Source organism: Trichosurus vulpecula, chromosome 7, assembly GCF_011100635.1.
Source record: "Trichosurus vulpecula isolate mTriVul1 chromosome 7, mTriVul1.pri, whole genome shotgun sequence".
NCBI classification, from domain to species: Eukaryota; Metazoa; Chordata; class Mammalia; order Diprotodontia; family Phalangeridae; genus Trichosurus; species Trichosurus vulpecula.
In genome coordinates, this window is record NC_050579.1 from 16,114,714 (window position 1) to 16,136,088 (window position 21,375).

The 21,375-nt window shown below is 47.0% G+C and overlaps 1 protein-coding gene across 3 annotated transcripts in view; it reads left to right on the forward strand.

The window, feature by feature from the left end:
• The first annotated feature begins 1,208 nt into the window (after positions 1-1,208).
• SENP2 (SUMO specific peptidase 2) overlaps positions 1,209-21,375 on the forward strand; it is a 52,129-nt gene continuing 31,962 nt past the window's right edge. For 2 of the 3 annotated variants that reach the window (XM_036766382.1, XM_036766381.1), the window contains exons 1-8: positions 1,330-1,524; positions 4,627-4,670; positions 8,050-8,183; positions 8,573-8,639; positions 9,637-9,718; positions 10,694-10,868; positions 15,496-15,599; positions 20,796-20,890. In XM_036766382.1, coding sequence (XP_036622277.1) covers positions 1,421-1,524; positions 4,627-4,670; positions 8,050-8,183; positions 8,573-8,639; positions 9,637-9,718; positions 10,694-10,868; positions 15,496-15,599; positions 20,796-20,890 — 805 coding nt within the window. In that variant the 5' untranslated portion in view covers positions 1,330-1,420. Of the gene's footprint in view, positions 1,525-4,626; positions 4,671-8,049; positions 8,184-8,572; positions 8,640-9,636; positions 9,719-10,693; positions 10,869-15,495; positions 15,600-20,795; positions 20,891-21,375 lie in introns of all 3 variants that reach the window. The other variant, XM_036766380.1, reaches the window with a different exon arrangement.

Sequence of the window (21,375 nt, forward strand, 5' to 3'; positions counted from 1 at the left end):
CTAGTCGTATCATCATTTCCCTGATGTCATGGCCCTCTTTGAGAACAAAGGACAAACACAACAACTTAGCACAGGGCCTGGCACCTAGTAGGTGCTTAATGTAATTGCTCTAAAAGCAGAATCTGACTTTTGGGAAAAAGGCATTTTTTATCAGCCTTATTTTTATTTAAAAAAATTTAGAGAGGGAACAATGGTAGCTACGAGATAGACCACTATCTCAAAAAAAAAAGTTACAAATCCAGCATCTTTTCAGGCATTAGCCTCTACTCTTAATATCATGATACAGAGAAGACTGAGACCAATGAGTATAGTAGACTTCTGCTCAATATAAAGAAAAATTTCCTCCTGAGCCTAGTAAGCTAGTGCACTGACGCTCCCAACAACAGGAATTACTGTAGTAGAGGCTGGAGGAGCCTTTTAAGGGGTGTCAGGGAAGGAACAATGCAGGGATGTGGATTCAGGTACGCAGTGCAGGCACAGGATGCAGCAGATGACCTCTGATGTGCCCACAGGTGGAATGGGCACCTCGCTGGTAGGGTAGTGAGCCCCCCTTCCTGGAGCTCTACCAGCAGAGGCCCGAAGACCATTCTGGGGGAATCTGCAGAAGCGATGATGCATCATTCATCCATCCTGGCTCAGGTGACCTCTGAACTGCCCTCACGGGGTTCGGCGCCTAGCTGGTAGGGTAGTGAGCCCCGCTCCCTGGAGTTATTTCAGCAGAGGACCACTCTGGGGGAGGCCGGAGAGACAATGGCGCATGCGCAGGCACAGCCCGCCCCAGACGCCTCTGCGAGGGGAGCCGGGCACCAACGTTCACAAGTCTGGCGCCCAACGGCTGCACGCACGGCCCGCCCGGGCCCGACAGCCACCTGCGCCAGCGCCGGCCAGGAGCCTCAGGCTCCATTCTCCCAAAAGAGAGCGTTAGGGTGGGGCGCGGTGGGCAGGGTCGCGTTCCGTTCCCCACGCCGCAGGATTGGCGGAAGGGCGACGATAGCTCCGCCCCCGAACCAACTTGGCCCGTCCGGGCCTGAGCTGGGCTGCGCCGCGTTCTTAAGCTCTCCGTCGGGCTGGGAAGGGGCGGGGCGGGGACGTCTACGCATGCGCCAGCTCACCCGGAACGCGGCGGCGCGACTGGCGGAGGGAGTCGGTGACGTCAATGACCGGCGCCCACGCCGTGGGGACGCGCTTCCGGTGGGCGCCGCGGCGGTGTCACAAGTCTGCGACGTTGCCGTGGTGGGGCTGTTGGCGTCTGAGGCTGAGGCGGCGGCGGCGACGGCCTGGGCGGCGGCAGCAGCGGAGGCTGCGGGGGCTGCGCGGGCTGAGGCGGGGCCTGTGGCAGTCACAGGGGCGGCTGCGGCTGCGGTTCCGGGCGCCGGATCTAGGCCCGTGTCGGCCTCCGCGGTTTCCGCGCCGGCCTGGTATGTACAGATGGCTGCTTAGTGTCCTCCACTCCGTCTTCCGGAGGCCGCGCGGCCGCCCCGAGGCTGCAGCGCAGCCCCTGCTTAAGAGGCGGCTCTCGGACAGGTAAGAGGGGCGGGCGGGGGCTGTGTACGGTCCGAGGGCCGGGCTGCGGCCTTTGCTTCCCCGGGCCTCAGTTTGTGCTTCTGTTCGGAAGGGCTAGGCCCAATGGCCTGCGGGCCCGCGGGCCCGGCAGCTTCCTCTTCTCCTTGCGCCTCCGCTTCCTCATCTTGAAAACGGGGCGTCGTGCTCGATGGCCAGCGAGGCCCCTTCCGGCCCTAAACTGGGATCCTTTGAGGAGGCCGGGGTCCGCTGCCCGGCGGTAGCAGGGGCGGGCCTTGTTGACAGGCCGATCCTTAGGGACGTCCTGCTCTGGTTAAGCCGGCAGACCTTGCGCCCCACTCGGCCGTGCTAATGAGGCCCGAGAGACTCAGAGCTTCGTAAATGAGGGCGTGGGACAAGTGACCTTTGGCGTCCCTGCCACCTCTCCATCTGTCATCTTGGGGGAAGAGTCCGCGGGGGAGGAGGTGATAAGCAGATACGAAGTAACTAGGGAGGGGGAAAGGAGGAATAAGGGGAGGGGGATCAGAGATGGAAAGCCGAGCAAGTTACCTTTTATCTTAGTGGAAACGCCAGAAATGTTGGCCTTGAAACCCCTCCAGAGCCATTGGCTCCTCGCTGTAGCCCGGGCCTGTGTGCTTAATTGTTTTGCTTTGTTACTTTCTAAGATAGATGGTGCATTTTGTACTGTGTTTCACAGTTGAGGAGACTGAGGCTCTAAGAAATTAGTGACTTCCCCAAGGCTATGTTGTTAGAAGTGTCAAAACAGGTCATTTTGGCTTCACGTCGGCTCTTTGGGACTTACCCCTTTGCCTCCCCTCCGAATGATCATGCCGTTGTCAGAGAGATTTGTCTGGTTAGAGCGCAACTAGTAGGGGTCTTCTCTGGGGAAATGAGGGCTGGAGCTGAAAGGTGAATGCTTTGTTCTCACAAGGAAATCATCCAGAAGGCACTGTTTTATTTTAAATTTATGGGGGAAGAACAAAGGGGGCTCTTGGCCCAAGCTTGCATTATTTCACATTCCATTTCTCTTTCCCTTGGAACTCAGTAAAGAGTCTTCCCTTCTCTCAACTTATCTCTGGCTTCTAACATGCTTATGCACTTGCCATGAGACGTTTTGTAATAATTTGTCTTATACACCTGCATCCTTAGTTTTAGAGCGCAGGTTCTTAACGTGGGGGGTCTGTGAATCGTTGTGGTGTTGGTGTCATCACTGTTGTTGTTTGGATTACTTTAGTACTTTGGTTTCTTTTGTAATCCTCTATGTTTTATTTTGTGCATTTGAAAACAGTATTCTGAAGAGGATCACTGGGGCACAGAAAAGGTTAGGGCTGCTACTCCAGAGCCTCCTGATTGTGAGCCCCATGATGGTTGAGACTGTCTTATTTAATGTTTGCTCTCCTCCAGCTCCTTGCTTGGCTTTCTCTTCAGCAGGCCTTTACTAGGTGTTGGATAACCTAAAGCCCATGTACAGTTTGGGATGTTTGTTCTGTGTCCAAAGTCCCTGTATTTTTATTGATGAAATCTTTTTTTTTAAATTAAGATTTTTTATCTTTAGTTTACAACACTCAGTTCTGCATTATTTTGAGTTCCAGATTTTCTCCCCACCCCGCCCCCCCTTGGTATGAAATCCAATATGTCTTCTACATATAACTTTACATTGAACTTATTTACAAAATAGTCAAGTTGTAAAGAAGAATTATGACCAATGGAATGAATCTTGAGAAAGAAGAAACAAAAACAGAAAAACAGTGTGCCTCAATCTGCATTCAGACTTCACAGTTCTTTCTCTAGACGTAGATAGCTCTCTCCATCATGAGTCCTTTGGAGCTGTCTTTGAGCCTTGTATTGCTGAGAAGAGCCAAGTCTATCAGGGTTAGTCACCACAGAATCCATATCTCTGTGGTTGTATATAATGTTCTCCTGGTTCTGCTCCGCTCACTCAGCACTATATCATGTAGGTTTTTCCAGGTTGTTATGAAGTCCATATCTTCCCCATTTCTTATGGCACAATAGTATTCCATTAGCTTCATATACCACAACTTGTTCAGCCATTCCCCAATTGATGGGCATCCCCTTGATTTCCAATTCTTTGCTACTACTAAAAGAGCCTCTATAAATATTTTTGTACATAAGGGTCCTTTTCCCACTTTTGTGATCTCTTTGGGATACAGCCCTAGAAGTGGTATTGCTGGGTCAAAGGGTATGAACATTTTTATAGCTCTTTGGGCATAGTTCCAAATTGCTCTCCAGAATGTCTGGATCAGTTCACAACTCTACCAGCAATGTAACAATGTTCCAATTTTCCCACATCCTCTCCAGCATTTATCATTTTCCTGTTTTGTTCTTTTAATTAATCTGACAGGAGAGATGTGGTACCTGAGATTTGTTTTGATTTGCACTTCTCTAACTGGTAGTGATTTCGAGCATTTTTTCATATGTCTATAGATGTCTTTAATTTCTTCTTCTGAAAACTGCCTGTTCACATCCTTTGAGCATTTCTCAATTGGGGAATGACTTGTATTCCTATAAATTTTGTTGGTGAAATCTTAAGATTGATGAGGGGGGAAAGAAGGTTTGCAGGTGCTGACCTGCAAGGCATTCATGATGTTATTTGTGGGCCTCACCTATGTATTCAAAAGGGAGAAGATTCATATTGCCCTCCTAAAATCTCGAAAGTACCTGGTGTTAAGGCAGTGATATGCTGTTCAAATGGGTGAGACTGTAACCCCCTGTTTGGTGAGCACTATTCAATAAAATATTTAGTGTATTTTAAGTGCTGAGATTTTCAACATAAATGAACTTTTTTCAATATAAGCTCTTTTCCAATCCAAAAAGATCTGGTTGCTTAGTTAATTTTCTGTTTCATGTGATTATTTTCAGTATTACTGAAAACCTTTAGCTGGCTCAAATGTCTTAATTACGATGTAATTTGTATATGAACAGAAGTGATTGATGATATGTCATTCTGTCTGAAGACATTTCTTGGGAACCATTTGGTAATGAAGTGGGAGTGGAGGAATGATGGAATGATTTGGTATATTTCTACATAATGGAGTGTTTATGCCTGATAAGGTAATGATGGTGCTTTTCTGTTTTTTTCCTCAGAACTCCTGCCACCGATGAAATACAAGCTAAAAGACCACGATTAGGTACTAAACATTCATTTTCAATCCTCTGTGTGCTGTTGTCATAGTAGGAGTAGGAGTAGTTATTGTAGTACTTGCAGTAGTAGTAGTAAGGGTTGTTGTATTACTAGAAGAAGAAATAGAAGGAAGGAAAGAAAAAAGAGGAAAGAAGAAAGAAAGAAAGAAAAGAAAGAAACTTGTTGTTTGGGAGAAAATTTTGTAAACTACACCAAAAACTGAGTGTAGTGGATTGTTTGGAGGCCAAAGTCCTCCTCCAGATCCTTTCCTCGAAATCAGGAAGGTCTCACGAGGTGTAAAGGCTTTTGAATCTTCCCCTGATCCAACATGGGGGGGGGGGGAGGGGTCATCACCAGTTAATGGTTTGGTATTTGTTTGGCCACAGGTGTTCATGAAGTCAGTCTGTAGAATGTGAACGTCTGAGAGGTCCCTTTGGTGAAGAGAGTACCCATATCATGTGTGGGTCTTTAGTGTGGTACCCTATTTCTCTTCCTTCCATAGAGCGTTACAGATGTCTTTAAATGGAAAATGTTACTGCAGAAGCCTCACTGAGATAGGCAACTTGGTCTAGTGCAGGGGTGGGGAATCAGCAGCCTTGAGGCCCCCCAGTCCTCAAATGCGGCCTTTTGACTGAATCCAGAATTCACAGAACAAAGCCCCTTAATAAAATGATTTATTCTGTGAAGTTTGGATTCAAAAGGTCAAACTTGAGAACCTAGAGGGCCACGTGTGTTCTCAAGACTGCAGGTTCCCCACCCCTGGTATGGTAGATAGAGAAATGACTTCAGAGTCAAGAAGATCTGGGTTCAAATCCTACTTCTGACGTATACTAGCTGTGTGACCTTGGGTAAACCAAGGAGTCTCAGTGCCTCAGACAACTCTGAGACTGTAGAGTTACATAGTAGTGCTAGCCTGGCTTTCTTGGGAGTTCCCAAGTTCTGGACCAAAAGCCCAGGTGTTAACTGGTACTTGAGGTGTCGGAGCCGCCGAGATTCCTTTGCTCCTGTGTGGCTCTTGTCCATGTCTGCCCACAGAGGCATCACCGACTCTCTTTCCAATAGAGAACTTATCTTCCCCTGCAGGGCCATCCCTCTTCTGAACTTCCCTGAGTCAGCAGCGTCAGCACTGTTCTTCCCTCATCTCAGCTCTCAGGCCTTGTGTAGTCTGACTCCACATCTTTTAAATCCATTCCCTCTTTTGTGCTCACACAACCACTACTGTGGTTTGCTTTTCTTTTCAGTGGGATAAAGGGGAAAGGGACTGAGAAAAGGGGGGAGAGAGTGAGGCCAGTGGATTCACCAGAGGAGAGATAGTCCAGGGGGGTGGGGTCCTGGAGAGAACAGGGTTCAAGGTGGGATGAGAGGGCATGGTCAGGACCTAGGACAGGGTTTGGCTAACCAGGGAGGCGGAGGGGAGACTGATTGGAGGAAGGAATAGGCATTGTGATCATACAGCGTCTGGTTCACTTTTTTCCTTGACGTTTATGTTGTACAGTGTCATTGTCATATTTTCCTAGTTGTACTGACTTTTTACCGCATCGGTTCACATTTGTTTTTTCTGAATTCTTCGTGTTCCTTCTTATTGTACAATAACATCTCATTACATTCATGTGCCATGATTTGTTTAGCTATGCCTCATCCAGTGGGCATCTGCTTTGTTTCTAGTTCTTTACTATTGGGGAAAAATGCTGCTTTAAATACTTTGGTGTATGTGGGTCCTTTTGAAATATCTATCCTTGATCTCTTTCTGGTGTGTATGATCTCTGGAACAAAGGGTATAGACAGTCCCTTTTGTCTTTTTTTTTTTTAACCTGATTTCAAATTGGCTTTCAGGGTGGTCAGCCCAGTCTAGAGCTTCAGCAGCAGCATATGAGCATGACTGCCTTTGTGTGGCTTCTCTAGTACTGACCGGTCCATCTTTTGTCATTTTGGCCCGTTTGCTGGATTGAATTGAAAGCCCAGGATTATTTTGATTTGTGATTTGAAGCAATCTTTCATAGAGTTGCTAATTGTTTGCAATCCTTCTTTTGAGAACTGTTTGTTAGTATCCTTTGAATACTTGCCTTTTGGGGGTTAGCTCTGGGGTGTGTGTGTGTGTGTGTGTGTGTGTGTGTGTGTGTTTCTCCATATGTCTTAGATTTCAGAACCTTTTTGGAAATATTTGGAGAGATTTTTTTTTTCCTGATTGGACACCTTCTTACCTAACCTTATTAGTTTTATTCAAGCAAAAGCTTTTCAGTTTCATGTAATGTAATGTTTGGTTAAGAGCTCTTCCCACTAGCCTCAGTGAAAGGTTACCTGGTCTGGTTCCCTTCTGATTTTTTTTTTTTAATGGCGTGACTTCAGTTAGGTTGACTATCCATTTGGAGCTTATTGTGATATGTGGTATAAGATGTTGGTCTAAACTGCTTTTCTTTCAGACTGCTTTGGGAAGAGATTTTTTTGGTGCTTTGAAACTGAGGGGTAGAAAACTGTGCTACTCTCTACTTGGGTACTCTCTTAGGCTGTAAGATTTAAGTGGGCAAATGAGCCATTTTCTGCATGCGTTGACTGTAGTTAGACAGGCAGGGTGGCATGTTGGGGAAAGGAAGGAGTGAGCAAAGGTCCAGGGACTTTCTTGCTTTGTACCCTTGGGTAATGGTGCCTCAGAGTCAGTCCAGGATCCATCAGGAAAATGGGATGGGAGCGGATCTAGTGCAGGCCGTGTGACCCAAGATTCACGGAGGCTTCTTGCTCCCTTCTTGCATGCCCCACTGGCCCCAAGCAGGGTTGAGTACATAGAATCTATTCAGTGAGGCTGGTGACCTTTATCTGACATTGTGTCGAAGCACAGTTGGAAGGAAGGGGCTGAGGTGATGGTTAAAGACGGCTCTCACCGGCACCTCGAGGCCTCATCTCTGTCTGTGTTTGAAGGGTGGAGAGGGAGGAGGATTGGTTGTTTTTGCAGCACTGTTTGGTTTTCCTAAGTTGCTGCAGTTTGATGAAGAAAACAGGAAACCTAGCTGTTTCACTTGAAGAAGTTTCTAGAAAAGAACCTTTTCTAGTTTCTTTCCTAACTCTTCATTCAGCAGATCTGTAAAGGCCCATCTAGAATGTGCCAGGCACTGGTAGATGCCATGTGGTCTGTAAGTTAGCGTTTTGACCTCAGAGGCCTTTGAGGCCAACTCCCCTACCCCCTATTTTACAGAGGAGGAATTTGAGTTCCATGGCAGGGAAGCCGCCTGCCCCACCTTCTCCAGGCAGTGAGTTTTGAGCCCAGGCCCTCAGGCTCTGTAGCCCTTGTCTGTCTAGCTTATTAGTATATCTCCATGTGCTGTAGAGGCCCCTTCTGAAAGGGGAAATCCTTTGCTTGTAAAATTTTCATTTTGTGCTCCCTGGATTTGTAGATTGCTTCATTCACCGGGTCAAGAAGAGCATCTGGGATATCACCAACTTATTTGGCGCTCCGGCCCACCTCAGCCAGAGGCGCCCAGAGGCTAGTGGCTGCAATGGCGCACAAACTGGGGGCTCTCCCAGAGAGGTCAGTGGGGACGAACGCCAGACCAAGCTGAGTGGGCCCCATTCATTGTCCTTGTCTTCAAAATTACAAAAGATGGAAAAATTATTTTCAAAATTTAAAAACTGTATAATTGGGCTAATTACTAATATTTTAATGGGAGAAACTAAAGTATATTCAGCACCTCTGATTTCTATTTTACATTATTTTAAGAGGTTTGAAAAATTTGGACATTCTTGAAGATGGTTGAATTTTATGCACTAGGATGATTTTGATATGAAGTTCGTTTTTTTTTTTAAAGATGAATTCTCTAACCAGAATCGTTTCTCTTTTGTTAGGGTTTTTTTTTTGTCTTTTCCCCCCACTTAATAGTATTTTATTTTTTCCAGTTACATTTCTTTTTTGTTTTTAAGGTATTTCCCAAACGTTCATCTTATAAATTGACAAAATCTGGACCCTGGAGAGATGTGCTTACATCGGGTGAGAGACATACTACATGATTCTTTTTTCTTTTTCTAATTTTCAGTACATGAAGGGGGGAACCGTTCTAACCAGGTTGGAGTTGTGGTGGGGGAGAAGAGAAGTAAAACCAGTGCTATAAACCTCCCTGAATTAGGGCTTCTGTTGAGTAGAGCTACCTGCCCATCACTCTGACTTTGCTTGTGGCCACTTTATCTCAGAGCTAAGCATGGGGACTGCAGCCTCTGTCCTTCGCTCCATATCATCCTGGGGCCAGGGACATTGAAGGCTAATGGCTGTAGTCTGTCCTCCCGTCCAGGAGACGGGATAATTTGGGAGGAGGTGAGATGTAGGGTAGAGAAGGCCTGGACTTCGGAAGAAGCTTTAGACTCAGGATTATCTGTCTTCCAGAGTGTGGCCGACTCCTGCCTCAGCTGGGCCCTGGCCTGCTCCTCTAGGCCTTTGATGATGCCTGTGGCAGCGAAGGTGGAGCTGGGCATGTTTCAGGATATTGGACTAGCCCTGTGCCGGTGACTTGGACCCGTCCTTCTTGTCCAGTTGGCCAATTTTGATGATGATTAGAATAATTATCTTAGAATTGTTTTGTTTTTCTAAGCATCACAGGGTGACAGCCCAGGAAAAGTCCTTGTGCTGAGAGGCTGCCTCAAGGGTATTAAGTGTTCAGATTCCCATCTTAGGTTCCCATGGGAGAGCTCACAAGGGTCCCCTTTGGATTTGTTCATTTATAGGTTTCCCCAAAGCTTATTGGATGTGTCAGGTCAGAGCATAACTAGTTGCTCTCTCCTCAGTAATTTTGAGGCTTTCTACTTACTTTGAGTTTGTGTTAGGGTCCATCATGTTTTCATCTTTGTAGAGGAGGAGGAAAGTTGCTGGATGCAGTAACTTAGTTGAGAAAGCCAAAATACTTAGTTCTGTTTTTCAAATGCAATCTAGTCAAACTCATTCCCCTTCCCTGCCTCCCCCCCCCCCCCACTTACTAATACACTTTTGTTTGTAGGTAAAAAACCACGTAATGGAGCAAGTCAACATTCAAATAAAGTGAGTCGACATCATCCACGCCACGTTATGCCTTCCTTTAGGTAACTGTTGCCTTCTGATAATTCTGATTTTCTGTGCATAGAAATTTACCAGCTTACTTGCAACACATTATGAAGACCTCTTAAAATGCTTTCATTTTCTTGTTTCTGTTTTCTAATTGTTTAGGATGCTTAAAGCATCTGATAAAGTCTTTAAAAAGACAACAGACAAAAAGATCCTTCCTTGCCGCATAGTCTTAGCAGGCAGATAAAAGACAAGTGTTAGGGATGAGAAGGAGACCCTCCCCTGTATCCCCATTGGACTGCACCACCAGCCCTGGAGAGTTTCAGGAAGGCCTTCAAAGACAGACAGCGCTTCCAAGAAAGAGAGGCAGCTGCCTGGCTTTTTGCTGGCCATGGCAGGAAGTCCTAATTTAGGATCAGGTTGAGTCTTTAAGTTAACTTTCTATAAAAAAAATATTCTGAGTGTTGTTTTAAATGATGTCTCTGGTCCCAAGCTTTCATCCAAAGGCTATCTCTGTTTTAGCTAAAATAGTTGTAATGGTATGCTTATGTGAACACGTCTGAGCCTTGAATATTCCGAATCCCCCAAGCTCTGGGTCCAGTGGAATGGGTTTGAAGATACTGCACACAGGTTCTCATTGCTGGTCAGCCCTCTGAAGGCAGAAGGGGTGCATAGCTCCAGTGGCCAGGATGGGGAGGCTGTGGCTTTGGGGAAGGCTGCTGCTGGTGGGAGGGGGGCATTCAGTGGGGCTGTGGCAAGACTTGGAAAGCTAGGAAGGCCTAGGTTGGAGCCCCAGCTCTGCCGTGCTCCTTCTGTGATCTGGAACTCTGCTTGTGAAGATCTGCAAAGTGGCATGCTGTGACGATTGTGCAAAGGGCTGGTGCATATTTGGGGCATTCAAACCTCAGTCTGGCCTCTACCTGGCCTGTCAGTGGGGCCTGGAGGTCTTGGAGCTTTCATGCAGAGACAGTGGGGGTTTCAGTCTTGTTGACCATTTCTGTTCTATCCAATAGTTTTCCTCGTAACCAGGAAGTTTATAACAAAAGAATGAGTGGCCGTCACTATGTCAAGTCTCCCTCAGACAGTTCTCTAGCCAGGAAACAGCCCGCTCAGGACCGGAATGCTTCGGAGGGACCCCCTGCAGAAACTAGCAGGGCTCTGAGGAGAGCTCGCTGTACGGTGGAAGAGGCAAGTCCCAGGGATCACTTTGGGTCTCTCTTTGCTAGTGTTGGAGCAGCAAGGACCCCCATCAGCCGGAAGGTAAACTGTGCCTGCCTTCCTGGATGCCCGGACTCTTCTGATAGCTCGCGTTTGTGTTTGGCGGAGGGGACTTGTGTGTAGCCCATGTCAGAGGGTGGAGGTGAACCTCCTTCCCTCCCCTCTGACTTTTCTACACCAAGTTTTCTTCCCACTGAGGAAATCACCTCATGCCCTCCCACACACACACCCCCTCCAGGGCCAGCCTTGCCCTTGCTCTGCACTGTGGCCACTCCTCTGCCCTCATGCCTCCACCGGCCTTCTCTGGAAGTCACAATCGCTGGATATTAGATCTGGGGAGGGGCCTTGGGACTCATCCAGTTTAATCCTCTCATCTTACAGGCAAGGCCCAGAGAGGGTCAATGAATTGCCCTAGCATAGCAGGAAGGAGCAGAGCTGGGATTCAAACCCAGGCCCTCTTGGGATCGCATTCACATTTGTGCTGCCTTCTCCCCATCAGCTCTCCTCTCCTAACCTCTTGTTCATTCACCCTGTTTTCTTAGGGACAGCAGAACCATACTTGTGCTCTTTCCCTCCCCGCTGTCCCACCATCATCTTTAGGGGCCACGAGATGAATGTCAGGGGCCCTTCTGACGCTTGGACCACACAGTTGCTCCACTCCCAGGACCTCTTCAAATACTGCACTGTGGGCACACTGTTTGTGCCCCTGCGCTTAGTGTCTCTACTTGCTGATTGCTGTCTCTTGGCCCATTCCCATCTTCACTTCCTTCAGCCCTGCTTTTTAATCTTTCTGTCCCTTGGGCCTTTCGTGGGCTTCTGGTCCATGGCCCAGCTCTGGCCTGACTTGCCTCTTTAGCCACACCTTGACTGCGGATGCTAGCATGATCTGCACATCCCCTGCATGTAAGCCCCTGGGCCATGCCAGCAGATCCTCAGCTCTGGCAGCTCCTGCCACCTGAGAGGAGCCACTTTTCTCCCAGGGTTCTGAGAGCCAATGAGGAAATCAAGCCAACCTCATCCCCGTAAATGTACAGTGTGTGACCTTGCTGCTCAGCAGCGAGCCATTCTTTAAAAGGGAAGGGAAAAGAGCTTGAATAAAGCTAATCAGCATGGTGAAAGAAATCTGATGTTCCGTGCAGCGTTGTGTCAGGAGCAGGGGAGGGGGTCAGCGCTTGGTCCGTGTTTCAGAGCTTTCTGTTTGGCAGTAGCTGCTGTTCTTTCCATGTAATGGTCATGGTTCTGCTTCTGTGGTTTGCCTGGGTCTATGCCATTTTGCATCAGTTCACACATGTCTTCCCATGATTCTCTGCGCTCATTTCTTACAGCATAATAGTCCCCATTACAGTCATGTACCACAACTCATTTAGCCATTTCCCAGTCAATAGATATCTCTTGAATGTTGAACTTTTTTTGTCACTGATCTCCTTGGGACACAGGCCTAGCAATGGAATCTTGAGGCTTCTCAAAAGTTCTTCTGATTTGTGTTTGTCAAATCCCTAACATGACTGTCCCCCAACACTTAAGAGATGGCTTAACCTCCCCCTTCCCTGAGAAAATTGAAATAAGAACTTCCTAAGTTCCTCTTTTCTGTTCATCAAAACTTAACAATCATGCTCATCACCTGTCCTCTCTTCCTTCCTGTCTTCCTGCCTTTACCTCCCCCTCTTGACTGTGGCCTCCAGTGCCATCACTCTGCTCAGCTTTGCTAAAGACACTCTTGAGCCCCTAATTGCTAAATTAACTGGTACTCTTTAGGTCCCAACCCTTCCTGTCCTGTGTAGCGTTTGAGACTCTTGACCAACCCCCACTTTCTGGATCCCCTTCTCCCTTGACTTTTGAGACTCATTTCTTCAGTTTCTTGTTTTTTTTTACTGGGTTCTCATCCTCTTCCCACCCCTTCATGGTAGTTTTTTCCTCTGAGGTTTTGCCCTTGACATGCTGTCCCTCAGCAACCTCATTTCTTGCTGTGGCATCAACTAGTACCTTGATGCTGGTGACTCCCAGATCTTGGTCTCCTGACCAGACTGTTCCTCTGAATCCAGCTGCCTGTGAGCTCTAGGCACCTTGATGGGGATGACCCTCAGCATAATCTTTCCCTCAGCGCCTGGTGCTGATTCTATTCTAGCTTAGATTTACAAAGTTGGGGGAGCGGTTCATTGCCCATACAAAAGCTGACTGAAATTTTCTAGGATATGTGGCAGGTGGAGGTTATCCCCCAGGAGTTCAAGGTGTTTCCATTTCTATAAAGGTAAAGGAAATAGATTGTCCTGTGACAATCACAGGGAGAAAGTCTCTCTTAGTCACTGCTAGCGAGATTTTTGCCAGAGTCCTCCTTAGTAGGCTGATCCTTCACCTGGAAGATGGTTGTCTACCTGAGAGCCCGTGTGGCTGCAGAAACAGTTGATATGGTGTTTGCTGCCTGACAACTCCAGGAGAAGTGCCAGGGACAGAACAGAGATCTGTATACGTTTGTAGATCTGACTGAGGCCTTCTATACCGTCATTTGAGAGGGCTGATGGAAAATTAGGTCAAAATTTGGTACCCGGAGAAGTTCAGTACTGTTTATCAGTTTCATGATGGCATCATTACCTGGGTTCTGGATAATGCCTTGTGCTTTTCTAGTCACCGATGGAGTAAAACAAGGCTGTATGCTTGCTCTCATGCTTTTTAGCCTGTTGTTCTCAAAAATGTTGTCAGATGCCTTCAACGAGAATTGATTCTCTACTGTTTGTGCTCCTTTTGGCCTAACAACACCAAGAAAACCCACCAACCAGCACCACACCATACGTATGTGGAACCATTGGTTACAGCAGATGGAGTGGTTTTGAATGCTGTGGATAAGGTCACTTAGCTTGGCAGTATACTTTCCAGCGATGTACACATTGATAATGAGGTTGCTACACACATTGCCAGAGCTAGCTCCGTGTTTGGGAGGCTTTGAAGGAAAGCGTGGAAGAGAAGAGGTATTAGATGCTTACCAAACTGAAAATCTACAGAGCCGCTGTGCTGCCTGTGAAACCTGGTCAGTATACAAGTGCCAGGCCGGAAAAAAAATGAACCACTTCCATTTGAATTATCTTAGGAAGGTTTTGAAGATCACCTGGCAAGATAAGATACCAGACACTGAGGTCCTTTCTCAAGCTAAACTGCCAGGCATTCAAACTCTACTGCAGAGAGCAGAAGTCTGAGGGGCTGGCCACGTTGCTCGACTACCAAATGTATGTTTGCCTAAAAGATTATTTAATGGAAAACTCACACAAGGCAAGCGCTCACGTGGAGGTCAAAAGAAGCAATACAAGGACACTCTTGAGGTCTCTGAAGAACTTTGGAATTGGTTGTGTGACATGGCAGACACTAGCCAAGGACCATTCAGCATGGTGTGTCCTCATCAGAGAAAGTGCTGTGCTCTATAAGCCCGACCCGTGATAGAGCTTCCTGAGCTTGTATTGGTCTGATCAGCCACAGTTGGCACATTGTAACTTGACTCTAACATAACGATGTCATTTTGGTTCTCTTTGAGAATGAAGGACAACCACCAACCATACTCAACTTCTCCCAAATCAAGTTCATTACATTTCTCTCTAAAACCTGGTTCTTCCTTCTCTTTCTACCAGCTGTAGCACAATTCACTCGTTGTGTTCAACAGGTCAGTGTTATCTTTCCCTCATCTTTTATATTCGTTTTATTCCTAAATCTTGTCACTTCTGTCCCTGCTGTATTTCTTTCAGTTGTCCCCTTTTCTTTATTCCCGTTGCTGCCCATCCCCAAGTTCAGGCTTATTGGCACCTGCATTGGCTGTTCCAGTGCCTCCTGAACAGGTCTTCCTTCTCCCTCCCCTCTCCACTCTAATTCCTCTTTCATGTGGTTTTTCCATGGATCTTTCTTAGGTATGGATCTGGTTATCTTGGTCCTTTTCTTCTGCTTCTCTCCATGAAACTCTAGGCTATGGTTTTTCTTTGCTCTTGCTGTTACCTGGGTTGGGAATGGCCTTCCTCCCCCTTCTTCATCTATTGAGTTACCAGTCATCTTTAAAGTCCAATGAAATGTCACCTCCCTGACATTTCCTGTCCTATCCCCCACTCCTTCAGACCTCACATACCACTTTGTAACTCTCCAGAGCACTGATCTTATATTATTTGATTTTAATTCATTTATGTTTGTCATCTTCCTGTTAAGACACTCTTCATATTGGTCAGTCAACAAGCATTTATTAAGCAACTGTTATATGCTAGACCCCAAGGATAAAAGTACACAGGATAAAACAGTCTCTGCTTTTGTGTAGCTTATGGTCAGATGAGGAATCCATAAGGCCAGGGCCTATGTCTCAGTCCCCAGAACGGTGGGCATTCAGCCTTACTTGGTGCTTAGTAAACATTCATTTTCATTTAAAGCTAGAAGAACAGAGGACAACCTTTAAATGTGGTGTGCTCCAGCACCCTTGGCCAGTGCCTCGGATAATGGCTGTCTAGGCCCAAAACAACCCGGGGAGCTGCTGCCTGGCAGGCATAGAAGCCGGGTCCTTGCATGCATCAGTTCTCTGCGTGTGGGCCCAGCATTTCTCTGTTGGCTTTTGTCAGTGTTTCCTTCCTTTCCCCAGGGTTTTCAGAGAGAGGAAAGAGAGAAGTATCAAAGGCTGTTGCAGCGACTTAAAGAAGGATGCCATGGAAACTGTCTCCCTTCTGTCACTGCAAACCATCACGGGTAATGACAGGCTGGTGGGTTGAGGGGGCTTGTCCTGTTGGTACTTGCTTCTGTTTTGTCTTGTAAGAGGGGACAGCCAGGAAGGGCTGGGCAGGGGAATTCCCGAGGAGAGGCTGTATCAGAGGACAAATCCAGCATCCCTGTCCAGGTGCTCGCGGACTTGAAGCTGGCTCCTGGTGCCTCACCTCTTGCTCCCACCTGGGCTCTGGGCTCATTTTTTGATGTTCTGTGGTTGCAGGTGCTCTGAGTGCTAGATCTGGAGTTGAGTTGGGAAGACCTGAGTTCCAGTCCTGCCTGCAGTAGTCACAAAGCTGTGTGACCATGGGCAAATCACTTAGCCTTTCTGAGCCTAAAGTTTCCTTAGCTACAAAATGCAGATGATAACAGCATTAGTGCCCATCTTATAAGGTCATGCTGAGAATCAAACAGGCTCATGTGTGGAAAGTACTTTAGAAATGTGAGCTGGTGCTCACTTTATCAGCGCCAATAAGAAAATCTGAAAATGGTTTCTGATTAGATGTTGGTTCTGATCAAATGTGCCAAGATAATGAATAACAGACATGGGATTTTTGGAATTTATCAAATTTCAAAACTTTTTGGGGATTTTGGTAAAATTATTTCATTTCTTTAAGTGTGGGAATGTGAAATTTACTGGAGCGTCCAGAGAAATCTAGCAGTTTTCCAAATTCCAGCCTTTCCCTCTGTCTTCTTTTGCTTATTTTTCCTTCCCTTTGGGGTCAGTTAACAGGCATTCATTAAATGCCTACTATGTGCCAGGCACTGTGCCAGGTGTCCTTATGGAGCATGGCCCCCCATTCTCTTTGGGAGAGTACAGGGCACAACAAGCACATTGATGAGTGTGTACAAAGCCTTGAGGGTGACCAGGAGAATCCTCATGGGAGAGACCATGTCTGAGCTGAGCTCCGAAGTAAGCTGGGGTCCCTAGGCAGAGCTTAGGAAGGAGGGCAGGACAATCTTTGCAGCGTTATAGGGAGGGGAGAAAGAAAGTCCTGTGTTGGCTAGAAAGTAGAGTGGTGTGTGAAGCTAGGGGTGGGGGGTGGGGTATGGGAGCCAGTGTGTGAAGGGCTTTTAGTACCAAGCAAAGAAGCTGGGGTTGGCCCTGAGGTGGACCGAGCTGAGGTTGGCCATGGTTCACATTAGCTTATCACTTTGCAAGCTAAAGAGAGAATGAATTAAAGAAGGGGGGAAACCAATGAAGGGCCAGTTGCAGTGGAGCAGGAGAGAGGTGGTGAGGATCTTCTTCGTGTGCTGGCTGACTGAGTATAGAGAAGTGGATGGAATAGACCAGAGGACACCTGATTGGGTACGCTGAGGGTAAGGGAAAACTGATAGAGACTCACAAGAAATAGGGAGGGTAGGCAGAGAAATGATAAAGAGTTCTGATTTGGACATTTGGGCCAAAATGTCCAGTAGGCAGGTGGTGATGAGTTGTAACTGGCTTTATCGAGATCTTGGAGAAGTCTGTGTAGATGACCATTAAACCCAGGGGAGTTGATGAGGTCATTGAGAAGAAAGAGAGAAGAAGAGAAGACCCTGGGCAGAGCCATCGGGTTACCCCAATAGTCAGATGGTAGGATATGGCAGATAGTCCTGTAAAGGAGCCTGAGAAGTAGAGATCGGATAGGTAGGAGGAGAACTGAGAGATGATCGTGTCACAAAACCCCAGAGATGATCTAGGAAGAGAGAGTGGCCAGTGGTGTCAGAGAGGTCAGGAAGGATGAGGATTAGGAAAAAAACAGATCTGATGATTAAAGAGATGATTAATGAGTTTGGAGAGAGCAGCTTCAATTAAGTGTTTCATTTGGAAGTCAGACTGCAAGAGTTTGCAAAGTGAATGATAAGAGGAAAGGAAGAGGTGGCCCTTGCTTCTTAGAGCTTGAATGTGAAAGGGAGGAGAGATAGATAGCATGAAGGGATGGGGGGATTAGTGAAGATTGCTTAAGAATGAGGGAGACCTGGGCTAATCAAGTAGGGAGGGAATGAGATTAAAGATAAGAGAAGGGGGTAATGAGGTGGTGGTGGGGTGGGAGAAGGGCAACATGTTGGGTGACATGGGGAATTGGATCAGGGCTATGAGTAGAAGGGTTGCCATCAGAGAGAGAGAGGAAAGGATGGGGAAGGTGAGGTCAATAGGTTGTGAGACATGGAGTAAGTGGAGGGGAGGGGGCTCATGGTGAACAGCCTCTTTTCTCAATAAAGTATGGAACTGTGTTTCATGAGTGGTATAAAGAATCAATTTAGGAGGTTTGACAGGACTGCCTTGCTGTAATGAGGGCCCAGGAGAGGTTGTAAAGTATACATATGTGGTGAACTCAGTCCGTATGGCTGCATGACTTCTTCCAGTGGTGTTTAGCAGCTTGTGTTGGTAAGCAAAAATGGGCTCCTTAGCATTTAGTTCAACAAGTGCCCCTGAATAGTTTGGCTTTTGTTCCCTTTGAGTAATTCATTGAGCTTTACTAGGTGCTAAGCCCCAGGCCCAAACCCCTATTAGGTGTAAAACCTTAGTGGGTGTGGATTGGCAACTAAGGTGGGGCCCAAGGTGGGGCTAACTCCAGGGAGGACCTAGTTTACATGTCTGGGAGAGCAGAGGCTTTTAGACCACGTGGGTTTAAGTCACCTCTTTGTGAAGATTCTAGGTCATGTGGGTGAGTCGCATGTGTGACTCACCCCTGACCCTGAAAAAGATATAAAAACCAGGGGTTGGCTGTCTGTTCTTTGGAGCTCTTTGGTGCAGCAGTGGTGGCACGTGACTCTGGGCCAGCCCTTGTTCTGAGCTCCCGGGCTGAACCTAGATGTTGGTAACTATGAATTGTATTGGGTCTGTCTGTTGATGTTTGTAATTTGTTTGTGTTTTGTTCTGAAGTTCAGTGTGCTGGATTTTTCCCCTAAACTAAGTGAATGATATTTGTGTGCTGAATTAAAGTAAGTTTGCCAACACCTTCACCTTGCTTTCCTTAGTTAAGCAGATCAAAAGAACCTGTGCTGTTGGCAGCTTTCTGGGTGCTGGCTGTGGGTGGATCTTACACTCCCACAGAAGCTGCTAGCCAGATTGTTGAAACACAGCTCATGAATGGAAGTGAAGTGTTGGTTGAATTTGGCAAGGCACAAAGATGGTAGGACAAGTGGCGAGGGATGTGGGAGAAGAGGACAGTGTATAGCAGGGAAGAAAGTAAAGCCTGAGCAAAGGGGATGTTGGTCTGGAAGAGTCCTGGTGGGAAAGGGATGTCAGTGTTGAAGAAGAAGATTATGAGCCTGGTACAGAAAGGCTTGAGAAGAGAGGAAAAAGGATCTTGGGACTGGTAGGTAACTGCCACCAAGATCCTGTATTGGGTGAAGAACATGGCTAGGTAGGAGTACCTCCAAAGGAGTAGAGTTTGCTGAGCATTGGTGGTGGAGCAACGAGGTGCTGGGGGTAGCAGTGGGGAGGAGTGTATCAGGGTAAGGGAGGATGAGGGAAGGTGCAGCCAGGAAGACACTATTGCTGGGGGCAGTGCTAGAAGATGGCAGGAGTACCAAAGTGGGGAAGCTCGGTAATGATAGAAGGGAGATAATTCAGGGATCTAGAGGAAAGTCAAGCTGAACTGGGCATGGCAGGGGAGGGCCCAGATCGTTGGGGGGGCAGGGACATAGAAGCTTATCAAACCACTGGTTGAACTAGTCTAGATAGGAGGTCACCCCTTTGGCTCTTGAGTGAGGTGGAGGAGCCATGGGCGTGTAGAACATTATTATTAAGGGAGACATTCCTGACTGGTCTGATGATGGTTCCCATGAGAGGTTGAGAAGTATAGAAATGACACTTGTCAGCATATAGGAAGGAATGAGCTCTCCAGAAAACTAGGTACCACCAGGCTGCCACACATTTAATTTGAAGCTTGGACTTCCCCTTGTGCTTGCTTTCTCTTCTCTGCAGGGTTCTTTCTATTTTGAGTTCTGACACTTGGGGATCAGAATAAGAATGTTTCCCACTAAGGTTCTATCCCAGGAATTTGTAGCTTCCCTCCATGGAGTGAGCCAAGGAGAAAAAGGGCAACTTGTCTGCCCTACAGATGACAGGAAACCATCCTTCTCTTGGCCAGGAAGAGAAATAGAAAGTTCAGAAGCCTTGTGACCTTTGTTTAAGAAGTGGAGGGGTGAGAGCTGGGGCCCATAGGGTTAGCTCATACAGAAAAGTGATGCGGGGTGGGGGTGGGGCACAGGTCAGAGATATGGGGTTGGGCAGTGGAACTCTGACTCAGGTTCCTTAAATGTTGTTGCAGGTCTTGGGTATGACCTGATGATTGACACTGGATTTGTCCCTGAAGCTCCTATGTGTGTGAAGTGGCAGGTGCCAAAGTAGCCAATTTCATTTGAAATTTTGGTCAAACTATGTTCTTACAGGAGTTCTGCTTGTGACCTGCGTAGTCAGCAGGATGGTTTTCTTAAGCACCATTTTGGTTCTGGCTAAAAGTCGGAGAGTGACATTTTGATGAAATATTACAGCCTGGTCCGGGTACTGTTGAGAAGAGAAGAATGAGCCTGATGGGCTGTGGAGTGTGAGCTGGTTTAACAGAAATGCCTCTGGTACCTAGCACACTTAGCCCAATTTCTCAACCACATCTCTGTAGTAAAAGACTCCAGATATTTTGAAGTATGCTCTAGTTTGTTTTTAGTAGTATAGCTCTGAAATTTTCTTCTAACCTACTGAGTTCTATTAAGTTTTTAGGTTGTCACTCTTGTTTTTTACTTTTCATTTTTGTGAGGCACTTGGGCTGAAGTGACTTGCCCAGGGTCTCACAGCTAATAAGTGTCCAGTGTCTGAGGTCAGACTTGAACTCAGGTCCTCCTGACTCCAGGGCTGGTGCTCTACCCACTGCGCCACCTAGCCGCCCCAAAGCCTTTTTAAATAACATTTATTTTTCAGTATTTTGTTCCATGACATTCTTACGTTACCAGTATTATCCAGGTTTTATAGTTACAGTAAGACCAAGAGATTGACTCGCCCACAATCCCTCGGGGTCAAAAGTAGGGCTTGAAATGAGTCTTTCTGTTGCCCTGGCTTGCTCTGGCCATGAGCTGGGCTGCGCGGCTCCCTTCGCTCCCTTCCGTGTCTTTAGAGAAACCTGCTGACCAGGAAATGGATGAGTGCCATGGCCCTTTCCTTTGTTTCTGATCTTCTGAAATTTTACTGTTCCTAAGTTCTCACCGATGTCATGTGGAAGCCGTAAGGAACGGTGGCTGGGGGGAAGACCAGCACCTCGAGATGAGAGCAGGTCAGCTTGTTCCAAAGCAATGTGAGTTCCCACTGGTGGCCTGCTTTTACAGGCTTCTACTTAGTTCGTATTAGGAGTTCACATTTCCTATTTCATGCAGTCTTAATTTGAAAAAAGTGAAGGGCCAAGGACAACGTTTTGAAACATTAAGGTGTTTAGAAAGAGGGGATTGAGGAGAAAACAGTGTCTCTTTGTTATCATCCCCCAAATTCTGCACCCTTCATCACGTGGCAGTTCTGAATACATGGGATCTGTTCACAGTGAAGATCATGGGCAAAAAATGAAGGCCTTTATTCATTGGGCCCCTTATTTTGTGAGAATTGACTGATGTCATTTGAAATGTTGGTCTCAGCCTTTCCTGAGAACCAGCAGCTTGATACTTTAGCAGCCCTCAGCTGAAAAGAAAGGGAGGAAGGGGAGGGAGGGAGAAGGGGAGAGAGAGAGAGAGAGAGAGAGAGAGAGAGTGTGTGTGTGTGTGCGTGTGCGCGTGCATGCGTGCTAGTGCC